This window comes from Pseudonaja textilis, chromosome 1, assembly GCF_049901715.1.
Source record: "Pseudonaja textilis isolate UNSWEBS1 chromosome 1, rPseTex1.2, whole genome shotgun sequence".
NCBI classification, from domain to species: Eukaryota; Metazoa; Chordata; class Lepidosauria; order Squamata; family Elapidae; genus Pseudonaja; species Pseudonaja textilis.
Window position 1 is genome coordinate 197,886,865 of NC_141990.1, and position 18,724 is coordinate 197,905,588.

At 36.5% G+C, this 18,724-nt stretch overlaps 1 protein-coding gene across 9 annotated transcripts in view; it reads right to left on the bottom strand.

Moving 5' to 3' along the window:
- The window catches only part of FMNL2 (formin like 2), a 191,397-nt gene that overhangs the window by 67,117 nt on the left and 105,556 nt on the right, over window positions 1-18,724 (bottom strand). For all 9 annotated transcript variants that reach the window (XM_026697219.2, XM_026697220.2, XM_087920208.1 and 6 more), the window contains exon 2: window positions 9,954-10,037. In XM_026697219.2, coding sequence (XP_026553004.1) covers window positions 9,954-10,037 — 84 coding nt within the window. The remainder of the gene's footprint in view (window positions 1-9,953; window positions 10,038-18,724) is intronic.

Below are 18,724 nucleotides of genomic sequence, written 5' to 3' on the forward strand. Positions count from 1 at the left end.
TAAATAAATGTTTATGTAATTGTAAATTATTTTTTAAAACATCTATCCAAGGCAGCTCTAGAGGCCTTGAAAATTTGAAGAATGCTCTTGGGTGGCCTTGCAGTCTCCAAAGAGAGAGGAAAAGCACACCCGTTCTCACACAATTTTTTGGGGGGGTTCCAGAGACCATGTGAGAGCTAGGCCCTCCTGCACAGTTTTCAGAGGGTAAAGAGGCCTGGTGTATCACCTGTTCCGTGACACACATGTCATAGATTCTCCCCCACAAATCCTACCCATTCTATTCCTTGACAGGATTCAAAACGTTGAATCGGTAGCTGGTTGCTCATGCAACAGGGCTCTAAGCCCTGTTGGTCTGTTAGAGCAATATTTTAAAATCATCCTTAATGCCATTACAGACTCACAAATGATTGTGATGCTTCATTGCTTTAACCTCTCGTAAACACCTATAAATCAATGTTTGAGGAACTGAGGCGTAATTTTTGGGAATATAAAGCTCACTAAATTCCAGAACTTGCTTCTAAATAAATCGACATAGGATTGAACACTGAATTCTACATTCAATTACTTTGCTCCTACTCAACAAACATATTCGTGATGATGCTCATGAAAGCTTTAGAAAGGCTATATACTTGAACTAACTCCTACAGTACATTTTGCTTTCTTATCCCTCAATGGATAAGGATTTCTAAAAACACATTTTCCTTGTTTTACCTTAATGCCATATTTATAAATTATAATCTGATTCCCAGCATCATATGCCGATTCATACATTGGATTTTCTTCTGTGCAATATTTTAAATTCCTGATTAATTTCCGTAGATTTGCATTATATCACAGCACAACAGTATATTTAACTAGATCCTGTTTTCTGTGTCAGTGAAGAATCTGGCATCTTAATATACTTATTTCTATTTAACTTAAAATTAACATTACGCCTTCTGAATATTTATAACCCTATGAAAAAGGAAACAGAATGCTCAATTATTTCCTTAAAGAAATGAATCACAAATTACACAACTTTTAATACCTATTTCTGCTGATTTCTCTTATGTTATCTTTATTATTATGTGAAAATATTTATGCAAACATTTTAATGCAAATAATTTGCAGAATGTGGGCTGTATGAATTAAGATTGCAACTTAGCATTAAGGCATGTGAACTAGTTTGTGAGATATGTCAATTTGCATCAAAATGTGACTATGTGAAATACTTACTAATTAATATTTATACCATCATAAAGACAACTCTACTTTCTTTTGATTTCTTACAAAATGCATATAACTGTTTTCAAATGATTTACAGCATGTGTAGATGTGTGTGTTTCTTAGAAAAAAAAAAAATAACAGCATAACACTTCCTGAATATCAGGTTTGGGGAATCGAAACCAGTATGTGGGAAATAAAACTATCCAGAAAGAGATGTCACTGATTTCTTTCTACTCATATATAAAATAACATACTGAAAAATGGCATTTATTGTATATTTCAGGTATGTTCTTTCATCTCAGGGGCTATGTAACACAAAGAACACTTTCCTGATTAATAGTAACCAGGATTTGTATCAACAGCTTTTAAAAGCTTCTCATAAGAGAATTGGAGCGCACTATTAATAAAACTCATATTAAAGTCAGTATTCAGAATGACTGCTGACTTATAGCCATGGTTAAAGACAGTAGATAAAATCTGTATGTAAGAAAGAAGAGACAGCATATCTAAGCAGATGGAAGTGATAAATGTTTTGAAAATCATCTTTATTTTAACCATTTCGTTTACTTTTTTTCAAACATGCTCTTCAGTTCGAAGCAAAAGACTAACAAAAGGAAGCACCCAACTTGCATTGTGCTGAAACATGAAAACACTATGTTATTATCCCTAAAATCAACTGGAGAAGAAAACCTTGTGAGGTCTCTTGATCATCTTTGTTCTACGGTGATTGCTTGCATGCTTTAGCTATCAGCAGAATGGTAGTCTCTTGGATGCATCACACAACAGATTTCCTTTCCAGAGAAACTGGAGAGTTGTAACTTGCTGCGTTGAAATCTGTCCAAATGTGCTTTTTTCAAAACTGGATTTTCTTTGTTTTGCTTGAAGGCGTTTCGCTTCTCATCCAAGCAGCTTTTTTCAGTTCATTCTGCAGAACTGAAGAAGCTTCTTCGGTGAGAAGCAAAACATTTTCAAGCAAAACAAAGGAAGTCTGGTTGCCTTTTGAAAAAGCACCTTTGGGAAAACCATGACCTGGATGACTGAGATACGCCAGAGATACTGTGCATGAATGCCAGAGGCATGAGGCTGTCAAAAGAAGTGCTGCTGGCCATAACCATAAATATCCATCTACTCTTCCATTTGCCCACTAGGGTAAGCATCTATGAAGAACTGAAGGACCCTTCACCCGAATCAGAGCAAATTCTGAATGATAGAAGCCAATCATGGGGAAAAACTTTGACAGTTTTGTACTACATTCTCTGATTTCTGACTAACTATGTGGGAAATCGTTCACTGAATCATAAACCAGGCAAGCATGAGTTGTAAAATGTAATAGTCAGTTATAAACCCATATAACACAGAATTATTCTCCTGCCAACATCCCGAGTGCAGACAGATCAAAAATTAATGACTGCAGAGAATCTATTACTCTGCTGGGAATATAATTTCCTCCTATTTATTCACAACAGTCAGCAAGCAATTTCCTCAATTTTTACTTTAACAACTCGAGCACTTCACAACTCAGCTTCCTTTCTTTCTTTTCTACAAACAAATGAATAATTTTTGAAGGCCCAGGCTTTGGGAAGAATATTTTAATAGATATATGCTCTTAGAGATTAGAATTGCTTTCAGATAAGAGATATGCTCTGCCACGAAAGCCCCCAACTTGCTTGTCGGAGCTAATCCACTTTGAAAATGGCTCTACTACCTGCAGAAGAGTAGTTTAAGGACTTCCCATCAGGTGAAATTGGAAAGGTAACATCTGGGCTAGCCAAGTAAAAGAATAGCAGGGATATACTGTATAACAATAGAAACCTAGTTTATTCAGTGTATGATGGAGGTCCCAAGACCATGGAACTTATTAACTTCTGAATTTCCCATGCTTGAAATTCAGACATGAATAAAATGGAGCAAATGTATATTGGAAAGAGATGTATCTTCTTATTGCTGGTTTCTAAATTTCCAAGGATTTCAAGCAAACCTGTTAGTGTAGGCATTCATCAACTGTTCACAGTTCACAGTTATAACCCTGATGAATACATAAGCTTTGTGATCAATGTCTGCATTTATCACCTTCATATCATTTCTCAGCCACATGTTCACCATTACAGTTGGTCAGCGTGTATTGTCCTATGTAAGATCATAAGCACTGTTGTGGTCACATGATTTTTTTTTCACTTAATGACCACTTTAACAATCGAGTGACCAGTCCCAAATGTGACAGCTAAACAAGGACAACTTGTTTGTGCTTTTGATAGATTCATGTATCAAGCTAATGCAGAATGTAAACTGCCTGGTTTGGGTTTGTGTGAACTCTACCATAACAGCTTTTCATATGCCAGATCTATGACTCAGTCAACAAGCTACAATTAAAACAAACCAAGGTTAATGTCAAGGAAACCATTTTGATTAAAAAGCCTCATGTATTTAAATCAGGGAGCGTTTATCTTCTCAATCTTATGGAAAACAACTGAACACAAGACACTGTTTGAAATGTCAACAAAGCTTTGAATTGTCATCTTTGCACAAGAGATCACACCTTTCCCAATTTGATGCCTTGGACTACAACACACATCCCTACTCAAGACATTTGAGAAAGCTGAAATAGATGGAGATTCTTTACAATATTTGGGGCAGCAAAAATTGGGATTATTAGAATTAGTGGACAAATGAAATAGGTATTTGTTCATTTGTGTCTGGAGACTATGCTCCCTATTAAGCAAAGGTTCTAGGTTCAAGAAGGGAATTCTACCAAACCTTGAGTTGATTTAGCAAAGTTTGATTCCTAATGTCATAGCCACATTGAGCTTTGAGATTGCCTTTATTTTTTCAAATACTAAGCAGGGACAATGCTCCTTACATCACCCAATATGGTTCAATGCTGCCGTTTACTTTGGTTTAGGACACTGGAGAAGGTCGTACAAAGGTACTGAGACAAGTGTCCCTATTTAGTTATCTTTTTTAACATTAGAACATTTTATTTTTCAGTTGCCCTTTTCCTCTAGTCAAACCAAAATATTTTTCTCTCTGTCTTTTCAGATTGGTATTTTCTTCAGTGCAATCATGATTTAAGGAGAAGATCTAAATTCCCTATTTATTTGAGGTCCTTAGAAAACATTAAGCCTCTGTCCAGTTTTTCCCACAAGCACCGAAATTATCTGTTCTGCGGTGAGGCCCACTTTTTGATTTATCATCCTTGATTGCTTCTGAACAACCCGGTGCCCAAGTCTGAGCACCTTGAGGCTTTCATCATAGTGTGAGTTTTAATTAAAAGCTATTAAAGTAAAAACTAAGAGTGGCTGAGTCCTACAATATTTTTTTCCAATTGCTTATGACTAACTACAAATGATACTGCTTTGCTCTAGAGCAAGATTTATATTTATGATTTAACATTTAACATTTATGTTTCTTTTCCTCTCCCAACTCAATCAGTTTACACGCCCATAGTTTACCACTCTTTCCAGGGCATCTTATTTTCACCTCTTATTTGACAAACTTTATTCATTTTTATTTTTGTCTTTATCCATATATAAGAAGAGACATATATATTACCCTATGCCAATTGATAAATAAAGTAAATCTTCTCTTCTCTAAATGTAACGTGCTATATTATACAGTGGCATCTTGGTACACTCAACTGCTAGGAAAGAAAGAAAGAACCATCTTTATCACTTTGGTTAAGTTCAGTGATTCTCAATTTGGAAAATCCACAAAATAGATTGGACCTAGAAATATTGTAAGAAAGGACATATGGCAACGTTAGTGGAGTCTTACAACTAACATAAACAATAGAATATAATGACACAATACCCATATGCGTATAATTATTCTTCTAGAAAAATAAGGGTATTTTCTTTCTATCATGTTTTGAAAGTGATTGAAAGGTCAAGAACGAATGCTGTACAACAGAAGCTCTTGGATCAAAACAGTCCACTTCCCCAATGTGATTGTCTGGTTAAATGTCCTGGGATTTCTTCCGTTTAGTAGATGTCTGGATTTTTGCACCTCTCAGACAATTCTCTTATTTACTCACATTTTTAATATAACTTTTAAACCAGTCCATAAACCTCAATCAGATCAATGGCATGTCTGTTCTCTTTCTCTTTAAAATTGCATTTCAGTGCTTCGGTCTTCCATTAGAGGGTGTGAAAGGGCTGTGTGATGGGTTCCAAAGCCCCCTTCCCCAGCCCCCTTAGCAAGCTATTGGCTGAATAACCAAGAGGATGGACCAGCCAATCACAAAGTCCCTAAGGGAAAGGTCACATGAGTCCTGAAACAAGAATACCCCTTAATCACATGATTACATGCTCTCTCATCCATCTCTGTTTCAGCTGCTAAGGCCTATTAGCACACTGCTATTAACAATAAGGAAGATCAATCTTTTACTTATTTTTTGGGGGCGGGGGAGAGACAAGGCATTTGAAGAATGGAGATGCTTGCTTGGATGTTAGTTGATTACCTATAGAGTGGCACTAAAAAGAGGGGGGAGGGAGCTCCTTCATTTCATACCAGAGTCATTAAAAGATATAGAGTTTATTAAAAAAAATAGGAAGGTTAAGTATTTGCATATTCTGAAAGCCTGCAGGCTCTACACATCTTCTATAATGTCTGGATTTTCTAACAAACATCATAAAGTTTCTCCTTCAAGTCAAGCTTAACTCTGCAATTTCAGGGACACATCCATATACTTTTCTTGGAATCCAGATTGCAATGGGTTGCCTTTTGCCTTGTTCTTTCACCTCCCAGTCTGGCTTGCAGTCCCCTAGGGCTTAATGGAGGTCTCCCATCCATAAATTAATCAGAGTTGACACTGCTTAACTTTCAAGATCAGTGGAATATTGTTTTTAATAGCATTAACAATTGTTTGGGGTTATGAGGTCTTGGAATGAAAAATATTAACTGTGTTGAAATGGAGACTTTCATTTTCATTCTTCAGATCTTAAAAATATAACATTGAGTTAGATCCATTCACAGAGTCCAACTCCATTTTCATCATGGGTGTTCTCATCATCTCTCCTTGCTTGCACATCACACTTCTACACTGAGGAGGATCATTGTGGAAAAGGGTTGACTGAAGCATCTGAGTGAAGGCATGACCAGAATATTTCTGCCAATTCAAAACCTAAATTTATATGCAATCCATATCTGTCATATTAGAAACTAGATTTTTCACACCTATTTCCAAAGAGACTTTTTATAAGGTTCCAGTTTCTTTTGTTCAGTCATTTTAAAAGCCACGGTACTAATTTATTTACCAAATCCACCCCTTTTGACCTCCTTTCCTGATTTCACAGAGATTCCAGGCCACAATCCAAAAGCCATTTGAAAAGCCTGTCAAAGCCAAACAGGATCGTGTCAGGACTGGGTGCAAACCGTACATCAATTTGGGGGGAAACAGCTTGAGCCATATGCTGTACTTGCACTGCTGGACCTATAAAAACATCACGCACCAAATGCTTCATCTAAATCTCTTTGTGAAGTTTCTGTTCCACCGCTGCTCTTTATTCCCACCAGTAAATAATTCAAAAGGAGTCAATAGGTCAGCCACAAACAGGCTGCAGGAGAGGAGGAAAATTCCAGTGTGTTGTAGAAGAAGCCTTAAAACAGAAGACGCTGAGGAGACGGGTGCTTTGATTTCTGCCTCACCAGAAATGATGAGGAAACTGAAAGCAAGAATTGGGACTTTCTATTCCAATCGAGAAGATTCGCTGGACCAATGTAGTTATCATATTATCCCATTCCCATTAGGTCAGGGGTCCCCAAACTTGGCAACTTTAAGACTTATGGACTTCAACTCCCTCAGCCAGCTTTGCTTTGCTTTGCTTTGAAGTCCACAAGTCTTAAAGTTGCCAGGTTTGGAGACCTCTGCATTAGGTCTTCCCAATCCTGCCATCAGTGTATCTACTGACTCGGAAATTCCCGACCTGTAATCTGAAATGGATTGTAAATGAATGCAATTAAGCTTAGCCTCATAAGTGACATTGTCCAGGCCCCAACCGTACACAGGTATCCTAGTCCTCGGCTTATGATCACAATTGAGCCCAAAATTTCCATTGCTAGGCAAGACAATTGTTACAGGGAGTTTTGTTAGATTTTATGACTTTTCTTGCCATGGTTGTTAAATGAATCACTGCAGTTGAGTTAGCAACACGGCTGTTAAGGTGGATCTGGCTTCCCTATTGACTTTGCTTGTCAGAAGGCCACAAAAGGTGATCACATGACCCCGGGACACTGAAACCACCATAAGTACATGTCAGTTGTCAAACATCCAAATGTTGATCACACAACCATGGGGATGCTACAATGGTTGTGTGAAAAACAGTCGTAAGTCACTTTTATTCATGCTGTTGTAACTTCAAATGGTCACTAACTGAATGGTTGCAAGTTAAGGACTACCTGTAGTTTATTTATTTATTTTGTTTTTTATATAATTCTTGCATTCTTCTTGAATCCTACTGGCTGATGGTGTAAGGTGTAAGGAAAAATACAACTCATATAGATTTTTTTACTCTAAAGATGCTGGCTATTGATAAACATGCCCAAGGAAATGAATTACATAAAGCAGGTTGAACTATTTGCCACTGTGTCTCAGTAAACCACTTTATATTTGTAAGCCATACAATGGTTTAAATGTTCTGCATAGGATACTCAATAAACATAAGCTGATAGTTCTGCAGTTCTAAAACTATTTGACAATCTCTCTCCAGCACATATAGAGGATACCCCACAGAGCAGCAATTTTTAGTTAGTAAATTCTGGTTGCGTCTTTGTAACTTCTGAAAAACTTTCTGGTCAGTTTCAAACGTGCTAAACATGAAGCAAACATGCCCAGTCTAGTCCTCTTTTATTAAGTAACAGTCCTCCCAAGATTAACGATTTCTTCTTTTTAGATAATATTTTTTAAATATTTGCTTTGCTTCTCTAAAGCTGGAAATAAAAATTGAGGTATTCTCTTCTAAGAGCTTCTTTAATTAACGAACAATGACCAAAACATAAACTCATTTCCTTCCAAAAAAATTACTTCATTTTTTTTTAACCTAGATTGAATGTATCTCATCTAAAATCAGTTCCATAAGTCCTAGAAAATCAAAAAGTGACTAGAAGTAGTCTTTGTTTAGTGATCACCATTGGGACCGGCAACTTGTTAAGTAAGTTGCTAAGTGAAACATCACGATTTTGTGATTTTACTTTAGCTTTACTTCACAGAACTGTGAAGGTCGTATATGTGAGGGCTGGTTGCGACGGTCATCACCACTGTAACTGTGAATAGTCACTAAACAAGACAGTTGTTAAATGAGAGCTACCTATATTAAAACCTGCCACTTTCTTGCCTATGTTCTGGAACACTTAAATTAAGCATGGTGGCTTAACCTTTGCAGAAATCTGATAGACAAGAGTTCCAGGTTGTTTTCCACAGCAAACAACCTCACCAAGTAACTGAATGAACTAAAATTTGTTGTGATCGTATCATTTTTAGAGGCAAGGTCACTGGGTCAAGAAAGAAGAAAAAGTGAAACCCTGTGCTGCATGTTTGGAATGTTAATTCATTTCTATTCTATGTCACCCAGAGAGAATGCCAGGAGGGTAAAAAAAAGACCCCCAGACCCAAATCCAGAACAAAACACCCTAACATATTTAAATACATAGATAGGAAGGATGCTATGAATTAGGGCTTCAGCTCTGAGCTGCTCTGAACTTGAAGTGATGCAGTTCAGGTGGATTTTAGAAAACGAAGCCTTACATGTTATTTCAACTATTTTCTCCCCTGCTCTTTTCTGACCAATCGGCATCAACGTCTTGAGCATGACTTATTCTGCAGCTTCTGAGCCTCTTTTCCAAAGGGACAGCTACTTTTTTTGGCCTAGGACCAAGATGGTCTTTAAGGGCTAATCGTAACGATGGCAACTATGATGATTACAGAGTAAGCCCACTTGTGATGCTTGCTTTAGGGTGGGAAAAACTGAATAAGAAACACAACCAGCTCATCTTAGGCAAAGAGTAAAGGCACATTTTCTAAATGGTGTCGGTATACCCCAAAGTGCTGTAGAGATTCTCGGTCATCCAGGTCATGGTTGTCCCAAAGGTGCTTTTTCTGGAGGCAACTGGACTTTCTTGTTTTTTTCTTTTGAAGACGTTTCGCTTCTCATCCAAGAAGCTTCTTCAGGGGAATGGGAGGATTTAAGGATCAAGAAATATGCAAGGAATATAAATCCTTCCATTCCCCACTATCCTGTCAGAGCTGAAGAAGCTTCTTGGATGAAAAGCAAAACGTCTTCAAAAGAAAAAAAAACAAGAAAGTCCAGTTGCCTCCAGAAAAAGCATCTTTGGAACAAAGTGCTGTGTGTGTGTGTGTGTGTGTGTGTGTGTGTGTGTGTGTGTGTAGAGAAAGAGAGATGGGGAGGAAGCTTTTAAGCCAAGCAGAAATCAAAGATATTTCTGTGTTGATTTTTAAAGAAATTTCAAAAAGTTCCACAATTGGAGAGGTACAGATCTTATCAGGAAAGTGCATGACTCATAAGCATAAAGTTCTGGATTCTGTCCCTGGAATCGCCAATTATTGGCAATAGGAAGAAAACGCTCCTTGCTTTCCAGTCAACAGGAAGCAATTATCTGCCTCAAGAGACAGATCTCCTTGGACCTGGTACGAGGCAGCTTCCCATGTTCCTGTTATCACAACCTTGGAACGGTGTTTGTAAAATCAGCTTAGGAGACTCTGTACCTTAAAAGTGCCTTTTGGCTGCTACACTTACCTGATCACAGATCAGCTCCCATTTCTTCTCATTGTCATATTGTCGGAGTAGCCTTGCTTTATCAGGAGGCAAGTTCATGGCATTCTGTGAAAAAAAAACAGAAAGCAAACCTGGGTGACCACAACAGGCTGAGAGAGATTGAGAGAGGTTACATATGAATAAGTGTAAATAAGCAGAACAACATGGTTTGCAATTATGTGATATTTTTTTAAAAGAAATGTCATAGTTAACAGAGTTTATCCAAAGCTTTCCGAGCCAAAAATTGCAAAAGAGCAATGATAGATTCTTTCCTCTCCCCACCCTCTAATATAAGATATGACTCATGTTGAACAATGTCAAGGTTGAGAGGTTTTTCACGTACGGTAAAACTAGAGAATGAAATTGTGGGTAATTCAAGAAGAGTTTGTTTTTCGTCTCTCCTATCTTATATTACTGCTACATAAAATGCCCAATAACAAATGCATGCTTTTATCTACTTGGAAATGCAAGACTGAAATCCATGCACAATTCATAGTTAAAGAAGCATAAGATATGGTTTGCCACCAATGTATACAACATTTAAAAAGAGAGCCACATAAATCTGTTGCAGCAAGCGAGGAAAAGGGCTGGCAGTGTCTCAGAGGTAAACAGATTTACTGTGATATACTGTACATTTGTGGATGAGATTCTATTTTAGCCAAAATAAATTAGTGCTCCAAATGGAACCAACTTAAACAACTCTTATATAGTATCAAGGCTATCAAAGTTGAAAATTTAATGAAAATACACAGCGATGTGCACATTTGCTCAAGATGGGTACAAAGAACATTATAGAGCACATGGAAGAACAAGTGTTGTTAACGGAAACTGTATCCCATAGAGTTCCAAAATAACTGCCATCAGAGAAGGACAAGCCTTGTTCTTTATTAGAAAACAAAAGCCTATCATAGCAAATAAAAAAGAAACGATAGAGAAAAATGAGACTAGATATACCATATGTTGGGATCTACACATACACTTCTACAACAGAATTGCACAAAAAAATTCAATAGCAGAAATAAAGTCAGAAGGACAGTTAGTCAAACAGACATTTCCTTTATATATAGTTATGCCTTGAATTTACTGGGAGGAATGAGAATTGGAGACTACGATCAGACAGGGTTATATAAAATTTTGCATGGTTCACTACAAAAGATAGGAACGATTCTCCCTGCTTTCCTTCTGTTCCATTGGTCTGCATCAACCTGGGGCTCTAAAAATAATTGCTACAATTTGTAATAAAATATGCATGAATGAAATAGGATGGCAAATTAGGAGAGTTAACACAAAGTGCTCCCCTCTCCCCCCCCTCCATCTACCATGTTTTCCTGAAAACAAGACCAGATCTTACATTAATTTTTGCTCCAAAACATACATTAGGGTTTATTTTCTGGTTAGGTCTGATTTTAGGGAAAATATAGTACTAAATGCATCCATCTGGCTGATCATCATAACGGGGGCTTATTATTGGGATAGGACCTATATTACAAGCATCCTAAAAAATCAAATAAGGATTCTTTTCTGGATGGGTCTTATTTTGGGGGGAACAAGGTATCTATCTATCTATCTATCTACCTACCTACCTACCTATCTAATCTAAGTATTTCTATCAGAAACTCCAGATTCTGAAGAATTTTCTGTTTAAATATTTTTTCCTAGGAAGACAAAGCAGGAAAGGGCTATTCTATTTTTTTTTTTCAAATCTACTCATGAATTCTGTAAAACATTTAATTGATTCCTGCTATGTTTTCATACTGAACCAACAAATTAAATTGTAGCTCTGGAACCGGTTTCTTCAAGGATGAAACCTGATGATCTCCAGATGTTTTACATACATGTGACGTAGTCGCTGACCACTAGCCAAGTACAGAAAATGTGTAGTCCAAATTATATTAAGGGTAACAAGTTCACTATTCCTAATTTAACTATGTGATATATACTATATACAGCACTGCACAGAATTAAGTCTTTTACATTTCAAGATGTCACTAAATGTACACTTTTTCCTTAGGTCAATTTTTTTCTTCCAAAGAGAAATCTTATTACTATATAAATTGAGAATAAATTTATTCAAATTTTTAACCAAAATATCATGAAAATGCATCATCCATCAATACGCTGACCCTTTAAAAATTTCCATGTGTTTGTCCACGAAATATACACACACACACACATATACAAGCATTTTTTAAAAGCCAAGAGAAAATAAAAACCTACATATGGATCATGCAAACCTTACTTCTCTATTAATTGTGCTAATTCTTCTCCTGCAATGCTGGCAAAGGAATAACTGTGGGACTACATTTAAAATCTCACCAAAGAAATCTAAGCATTAACATGAGAACCATATTAGTCTATTGCAAGAAGGGGATTATGTTCTGATTTTGAAAGGCCACTATATACAAACTGAGGTTAACAACTTAAATCCTTGACTTCTAATCTATTGTCCATAATGATATGGATCCTCTCATGTGAAAGCAACATAATGAATGTAATATATTGACTGAAAAGCATCACTAATGAAATATTTAAAAGGAAATGATAGCAGGGGAAAAGTGCCCATTCTTAATCAATACCTTCAGAACAGCTCCAAATTGTATATTTCATACGTGCAACCCCCTGTATCACTTCTGCCCTCTCCCTCTTCAGTAACGCTGGACTTTTGGCAGAAATATAGCCACTCCAGATCCAAAGTCTTTTGTGTGGTTATGCTGTCTTCTTTTTCCCAATTTATCTGAAAACAGGTAGCTTCCTATCCATATTCTACTAGTACTGAATAAAATTTGCAGGACTATATCACCATGTGTGAAGAGTCACAAAAGTTCTAATTTGTTATGCCTGTAGTATGGCACTCCTGGCCCCAAACTGCAACCTCAGCTGGCATGGCCAATGGTCAGCTGTAGTCCTTCCCGTTTTCCATTCAAACACTATGCCCTCACTTTTACAACCGGCCATTTTCCAAGATGTGGAAAGCAACAATGTCCATCCTCAACCAGCAACACCACTAAGAATCTTCTCATGTGGAAATTATGATGAGCACTTTAGTGTAGATAAGAATTCAAAAGGGCCACAGCTGCCCCCCCCACACACACATGGTCTAAATTAATTAAGAAGTTAAGTACACTAGAATAGCAGCCTCTGATAACATAACAAATAGCAGTTCATTTAAAACTAAAAAAGCCAAAGGAAACATTTTGAAATAAATCTCCTGCCCTTTGCAATGTCGGGGAATGCACAGTTCATAGAAATTTTAGACAGATATAAGAAGAAGCAGAATGAAAGCAGAATAATCAATGTATTCTACTTTAGATAGTAAAGTATCTCACTTCTGAGAAATTGATAGTATCTCACTTCTGAGAAATTGACTCCGCATCTGTGATTTTCTGGTGTAGATGCAATTTTATTTTAAAAGAATCCATGTGTGTGTGTGTGTGTGTGTGTGTGTGTGTGCATGTGTGTTCAAGTGAGTAATAGCATTTTTTAATCTGCCTTTCATCTAAGACAGGGCTGTCAAACTCATGGCCCATGGGCCGGATGCATCACACGCTGGCCATGCCCACGTCCGGTTTAACGAAGGGGGAAAAAGTCCCGATATGTCACGTGATGCCACCGTGATGCCATCAGTTTGACACCCCTGATCTAAGATATCAGGATGGCGCAACAGGTGTAAACTCCAAAACTGGCTGAAGTCCAAAGCGGACTGAAATATATGTATAATCAAACCATAAAACAATATTATGCTAATAGGTATAGAGATCAGAAAGCCAGATCATTACAACAACTGTTCCATCTTTCATATTATTATATTTCTTTTATGTAGAGTTTGTACAAAGGTGGTTTATTGCTTGGGGGTGAGAGTGGGAAATCTCCTTCATTGGGTATCTGAGTACAACTCTATTACAACATTCCTGAAATTGCCAGAATAGTGAAATTCCATAGTGACAGAACTAAAGCTGCAAGATGAATTATGACCAATGAGTCTCCAGAATTTTTGTTAGCGATTTAAGCCAATACAGGCTGAAGATGGTCTTTGAATAATCCTTTTCGCAAAACATCTCCTTAGGTGAGAAGTTGAGGAGAAAAGATTCGCTGGCAGTTCTTATAAAACATAAAGGAACCTTCAAAACTGGTTCTACCATTTGCCTACTTGGCTGGGAATTAGCAGTACTTTTTCAGAGAATCACTTGCTTCAGATTTTTTTTGTTAGAAATGGATGGGTTCCCTTTTAGTGATTATAAAACTACCAGCAAATTTGGATCCTCTCCCCTTCACTTTGCAGCGTTGCCTTCTTAACTTATGTCCCACAAGTTTATTCCTTTGAATTGTACCAGGAAAGTTTTTGCATGTCTTCCTGTACAATGCTAAATGAGTCATATTTTAGCCTGAAGATGTCTGTGACTTGTCCTCCTTCCTGTAATTCTACTGCTTGGAACTGAGTAACACTAGGAGTCATACTGCACTGAGCTGTAATCATCTTGATCTAAAAGATAACTGGGCAGTATCTAGTGTACAAAGCCTTCTCTTTCCCTCACTAAAAAGAAGAAAAGTGACGGGACTTCTTTTGATGGTACTGCATGTTACTTTCTCAGGTTTAAGAAATGTTCATCCTGACCCTGAGATTCATAAGGCCACCCAGGCAACCATGTCACAAGTTTTATTTATTTTAAAAAGTAAGAGAGATTAGGAGCATACACAGGAAACAGACAAGATGATGGTCGCTCCATCCTGGTCTGCAGCTTTTAGGTATATTGGTGTCTCACTCATATACAAAGTGTGGGAGAGATTCAATTGTGAAACCATGATGCCATCTTGCCTGTTTGATCCTCCCCCATTAATACAGGTGATATAAATACATAAGATTCTTTCAATGTGTACCTATACATCGGAAATAAAAATATGAGCCCAGCATACTGAGCAGTAATTAATCCCAATTTGCTTCTACAAGATAGAAACATATTTCTAAAGCAGCAATTATAAATTAGAAGAGTGTTCTAAAAGGTCACATAGACTTATGTTCTTCTGAGGATCAAGAATCCAATCTCACAATTACTGATTTTGCCTCAGTTTTACATGGGAGAAAGGGGCCCCTCGATCCACTAGGACAGGGGTCTTCAAACTTAACAGCTTTAAGATTTGTGGACTTCAACTCCCAGAATTCATCCTCCAGGCATGTTAGCTCAGGAATTCTGGGAAATGAAGTCCACAAGTCTTAAACTTGCCAAGTTTGAAGACCCTTGCACTAGGAAGACATGCTTCTTAAGTTATATATTTATTATGTTTATTTATTTAATTTTATTGGCTGTCCAACTCCAATGGATTATTTTTGGGTTTCTCAAAAGTCTATTCTGCAACAGCCAAAAAGAGTCTGACCCTCACAAAGCAGAAGGGATGGAAGCTTATAGGAAACGAAGATTTTGACTTTTATGAGATCTGGGAGCATGATATGGAATTTGGTTATAGTAGTTACTGCTCATTTGAAATTTGACGGACAGGATAACATTGGGGAAAAAGAAAGATGCAACTAGTTAAATACTCCTGTCCTCCCAGCAAGGAGGTTAAGAAGTCCCCAGATAAATAACATTGCCTATACAAAGGTATGGCGGAAAGCAAGGGGGAAAGGACCTGCTCACTTCATAAACTCAGCCTTCATAGTTTTGTATTAATTTCACACCCTTTGGAAACAGAAAGAGAAATTCAGCCCCACATTTGTAATCCCATCTGTTTTGTTAAATTGCTAGGTTTTTTTCCTCCCCTCTGATCTACTTAAATTTTAGATAAAAGGGCAGGAAAGGATTACATCCTTAATGATCACCTGATTGTCTGAGAATTGCTCACTCTATCAATCCAGTGTATGACTCATATATTCTTTCTGGTGTTTTCCACTTTCCTATCTGAGTCCATTCCTTAGCTTTTTCAGTTGAAAATAGCTTCCCTTCAGGCCACTGTTCTTGTTGGACTCTGTTCTGTTATTTACAAACAGCCATTTTCCATTCCAATTGCTAAGTGATATGATAGGTGGAAGATCAACAACAGTAAAGGATGCCTACCTCTTCCAAGCCTCCTGACCCCAATTCTTTCAATCTTGTTATTTTGTACTTGATTGTGTCTTCCTCTTGTTTTTAGTTTTTTTTTAATACTTTCTCGCCCATGGCCGAGAGACCTTGCTTTTAATCTTTTGTTGGACTGTATTCCTGAGATACACAAAGTTTCAAGGACAGATAGAAGTATTGCTACTGACAATCAAGTCATTAACACACCTTGAATTATATGGTCTCAGAAGTTAATATACTAGGCTATTAAAAGAGATTCTCCTCACTATATTGCCAGAACTCACTTAGATACAAGGAAAAGGAACTGACACTGATATATCAGTGAAACACTGATATATCTCTCAATCAGTATTAAGTATAAGGTTCTAGTGAATAGCTCCTTGTTGGAGCATGTACATTAATTTCTTCAAAGAAATCAAACTTGCTTCTGCATTTGTGATTGTGTTTGTTTGTTTTACCTCTCAAGCAAAAAAATTATGAATTTACATAACATTAGCCAGCTTTGTTTTTTGCTGTTTTGACTTGAAATACTATACTTCCAAACTATATCTTATGCCTGAACAATGGCGCCTATCACTTAGTAGCATTATTACTGGCACAAAACCACCTTCAATTTGTTATGTGAGGAAAAAAAAGAGCACTAGGTTTCCGATAAAGCTTAGGTCCATTGGTCTGTATTATATTGTTATGTAAGCCTTATATGACTCAATTTAAAATTCAGTTGAACAGAATTCTCTTATACAGCCTTAGCCGCAGGGTTTTCTGCATCCTCTAATTTCAAGTATTTTTTGAAAAACATGACAACATCCAGTTATTTAAAAGAACTGAATCATATCGCTGAATGTCTGAAGATTCTCAGTTATCCACGTCATGGTTGCCTCAGAAGTACTTTTTTTCAAAAGACAAATGGACTTCTTTTCCTTGAAGACATTTTAATTCTCATCCAAGAAGCTTCTTCAGCTTCAGAGATGAAGATGCTTCTTGGATGAGAATTTCTTCACTATAAGCAGTGACATCATTCATTAAAACACCAAAGAAGCATTAATATCTAAAATTAAAAGGCTTAATTTTACACCTAGGCTAGAAACAGAGAGAGCTTCTAAGGAACTAGGAGGTATTTCACCGTTGTATTTGTATGGTCTGAGAATATATACAGAATGCATGTAGTCTGGAGATATATACAATTGTGCGTGTGGTCTGGGAAAACCAACCAACCAATCAAACTTTATTCTGTCATATAGTACAAAAAACTCAAAAGACACTGTTAAATTAGAATAAAAAGGAAAAATATAATTGTTCTAAAATATCTTAAAAGGATCAGAGGAATACTACTGTTGGTTGTACAAACTATTGAATAGTATTTGGCTGTAATCAAGGAAATAAAATCAGATTGATCCAGTAACAACAACTTAAGATAAAACAAGTGACCAGGCTACTTTGTAAATAATTGGAAATAATACTCCCTGGCGAGCAGGACAGGGTGATGCAGAACATGTGTGGAAGGGATAAGGCAGAACAACGTGTTCCACAGTTTCAATTATTCCTCCACCGCATGGACACAAGTCTGTGTTCAAAGGGAACCTTTTGGTATCTCCCTTCAGTAAAAGCTGTTGAGCGAGCACTGAATCTGGCTATGGATAAAGCCTTTCTGAATTTGGGGGATCATTATGTGCTAAGATATCTAGCTGATTGGAGAACTGTGCAGAATAATGTTTCTGGGGAGAACTGGAAAGTCTGCTTGCAGCTCTAAATTGAAGGTCTGCAATTTAAGATCAGCCAGTGAGCATTCATAGGACCCCAGCATATATTGTGTGAGATCAACCAGGCTGGACAAAATCCAAAATACACAGCATTAAACCAAGACAAGAACAGCGGCATCAACTGCCACAGTAAGTCCACTCAGCTTGCAACTAATCAAAGCAAAAACATCAATCAGGGTTTACCTGGAAAAAGATAAGCCCTAAAGTAAAGAGTATATAATTGTCCTAAAGAATTCACCCCACCCCACTTCTACAGAAAGATTAAATTCACACACACAACTTACACTATTCTTTTTTTTTTTAATAAAAAATTTATTTGGGTTTTCACAAAACATAATACAAGTAAAATTTCTTTTTTTGAGAATAGCATGGTCCCGGGTTATCACTTCTCCATACAGACACAAATTTAATTTCATATTCATCTTTGTGTTCTATTCCATATCTTATTACTATTTTAACTCAATAATTTTCTCAATAATTTTTCCCTTCCCTTAGTTTTCTCAATCTTACTTTTAATTATCTCATTCCTTTCTAAATTCAATTATATGTCTTTTTCTAAGTTTCGATATCTTTCTAGTCATTATATTTATACTTTTGTCTGTCCTGTTTCAACTTCATATTTTCTTTTCTCATTAAACAAAAGTTTTCCCTGTAGTTACTAATTGGAGTATGACACCTTTGTATCTTTTAATTTTTATCCATTCAACTCTTATTTAAACTTCAGTTTATGCCTTTACAATTATAACATTCAATATAACACATAATTTCCAGTTGAATTCTGCTTGGTACATTCTTAAAATATGCACTAAGTTCTTAAAGAGAATATATATATATATATATATATATATATATATATATATATATATATATATATATATATATATATATATATATATATATATATATATATATATATATATAATAAAATACTTATTCTATTGCA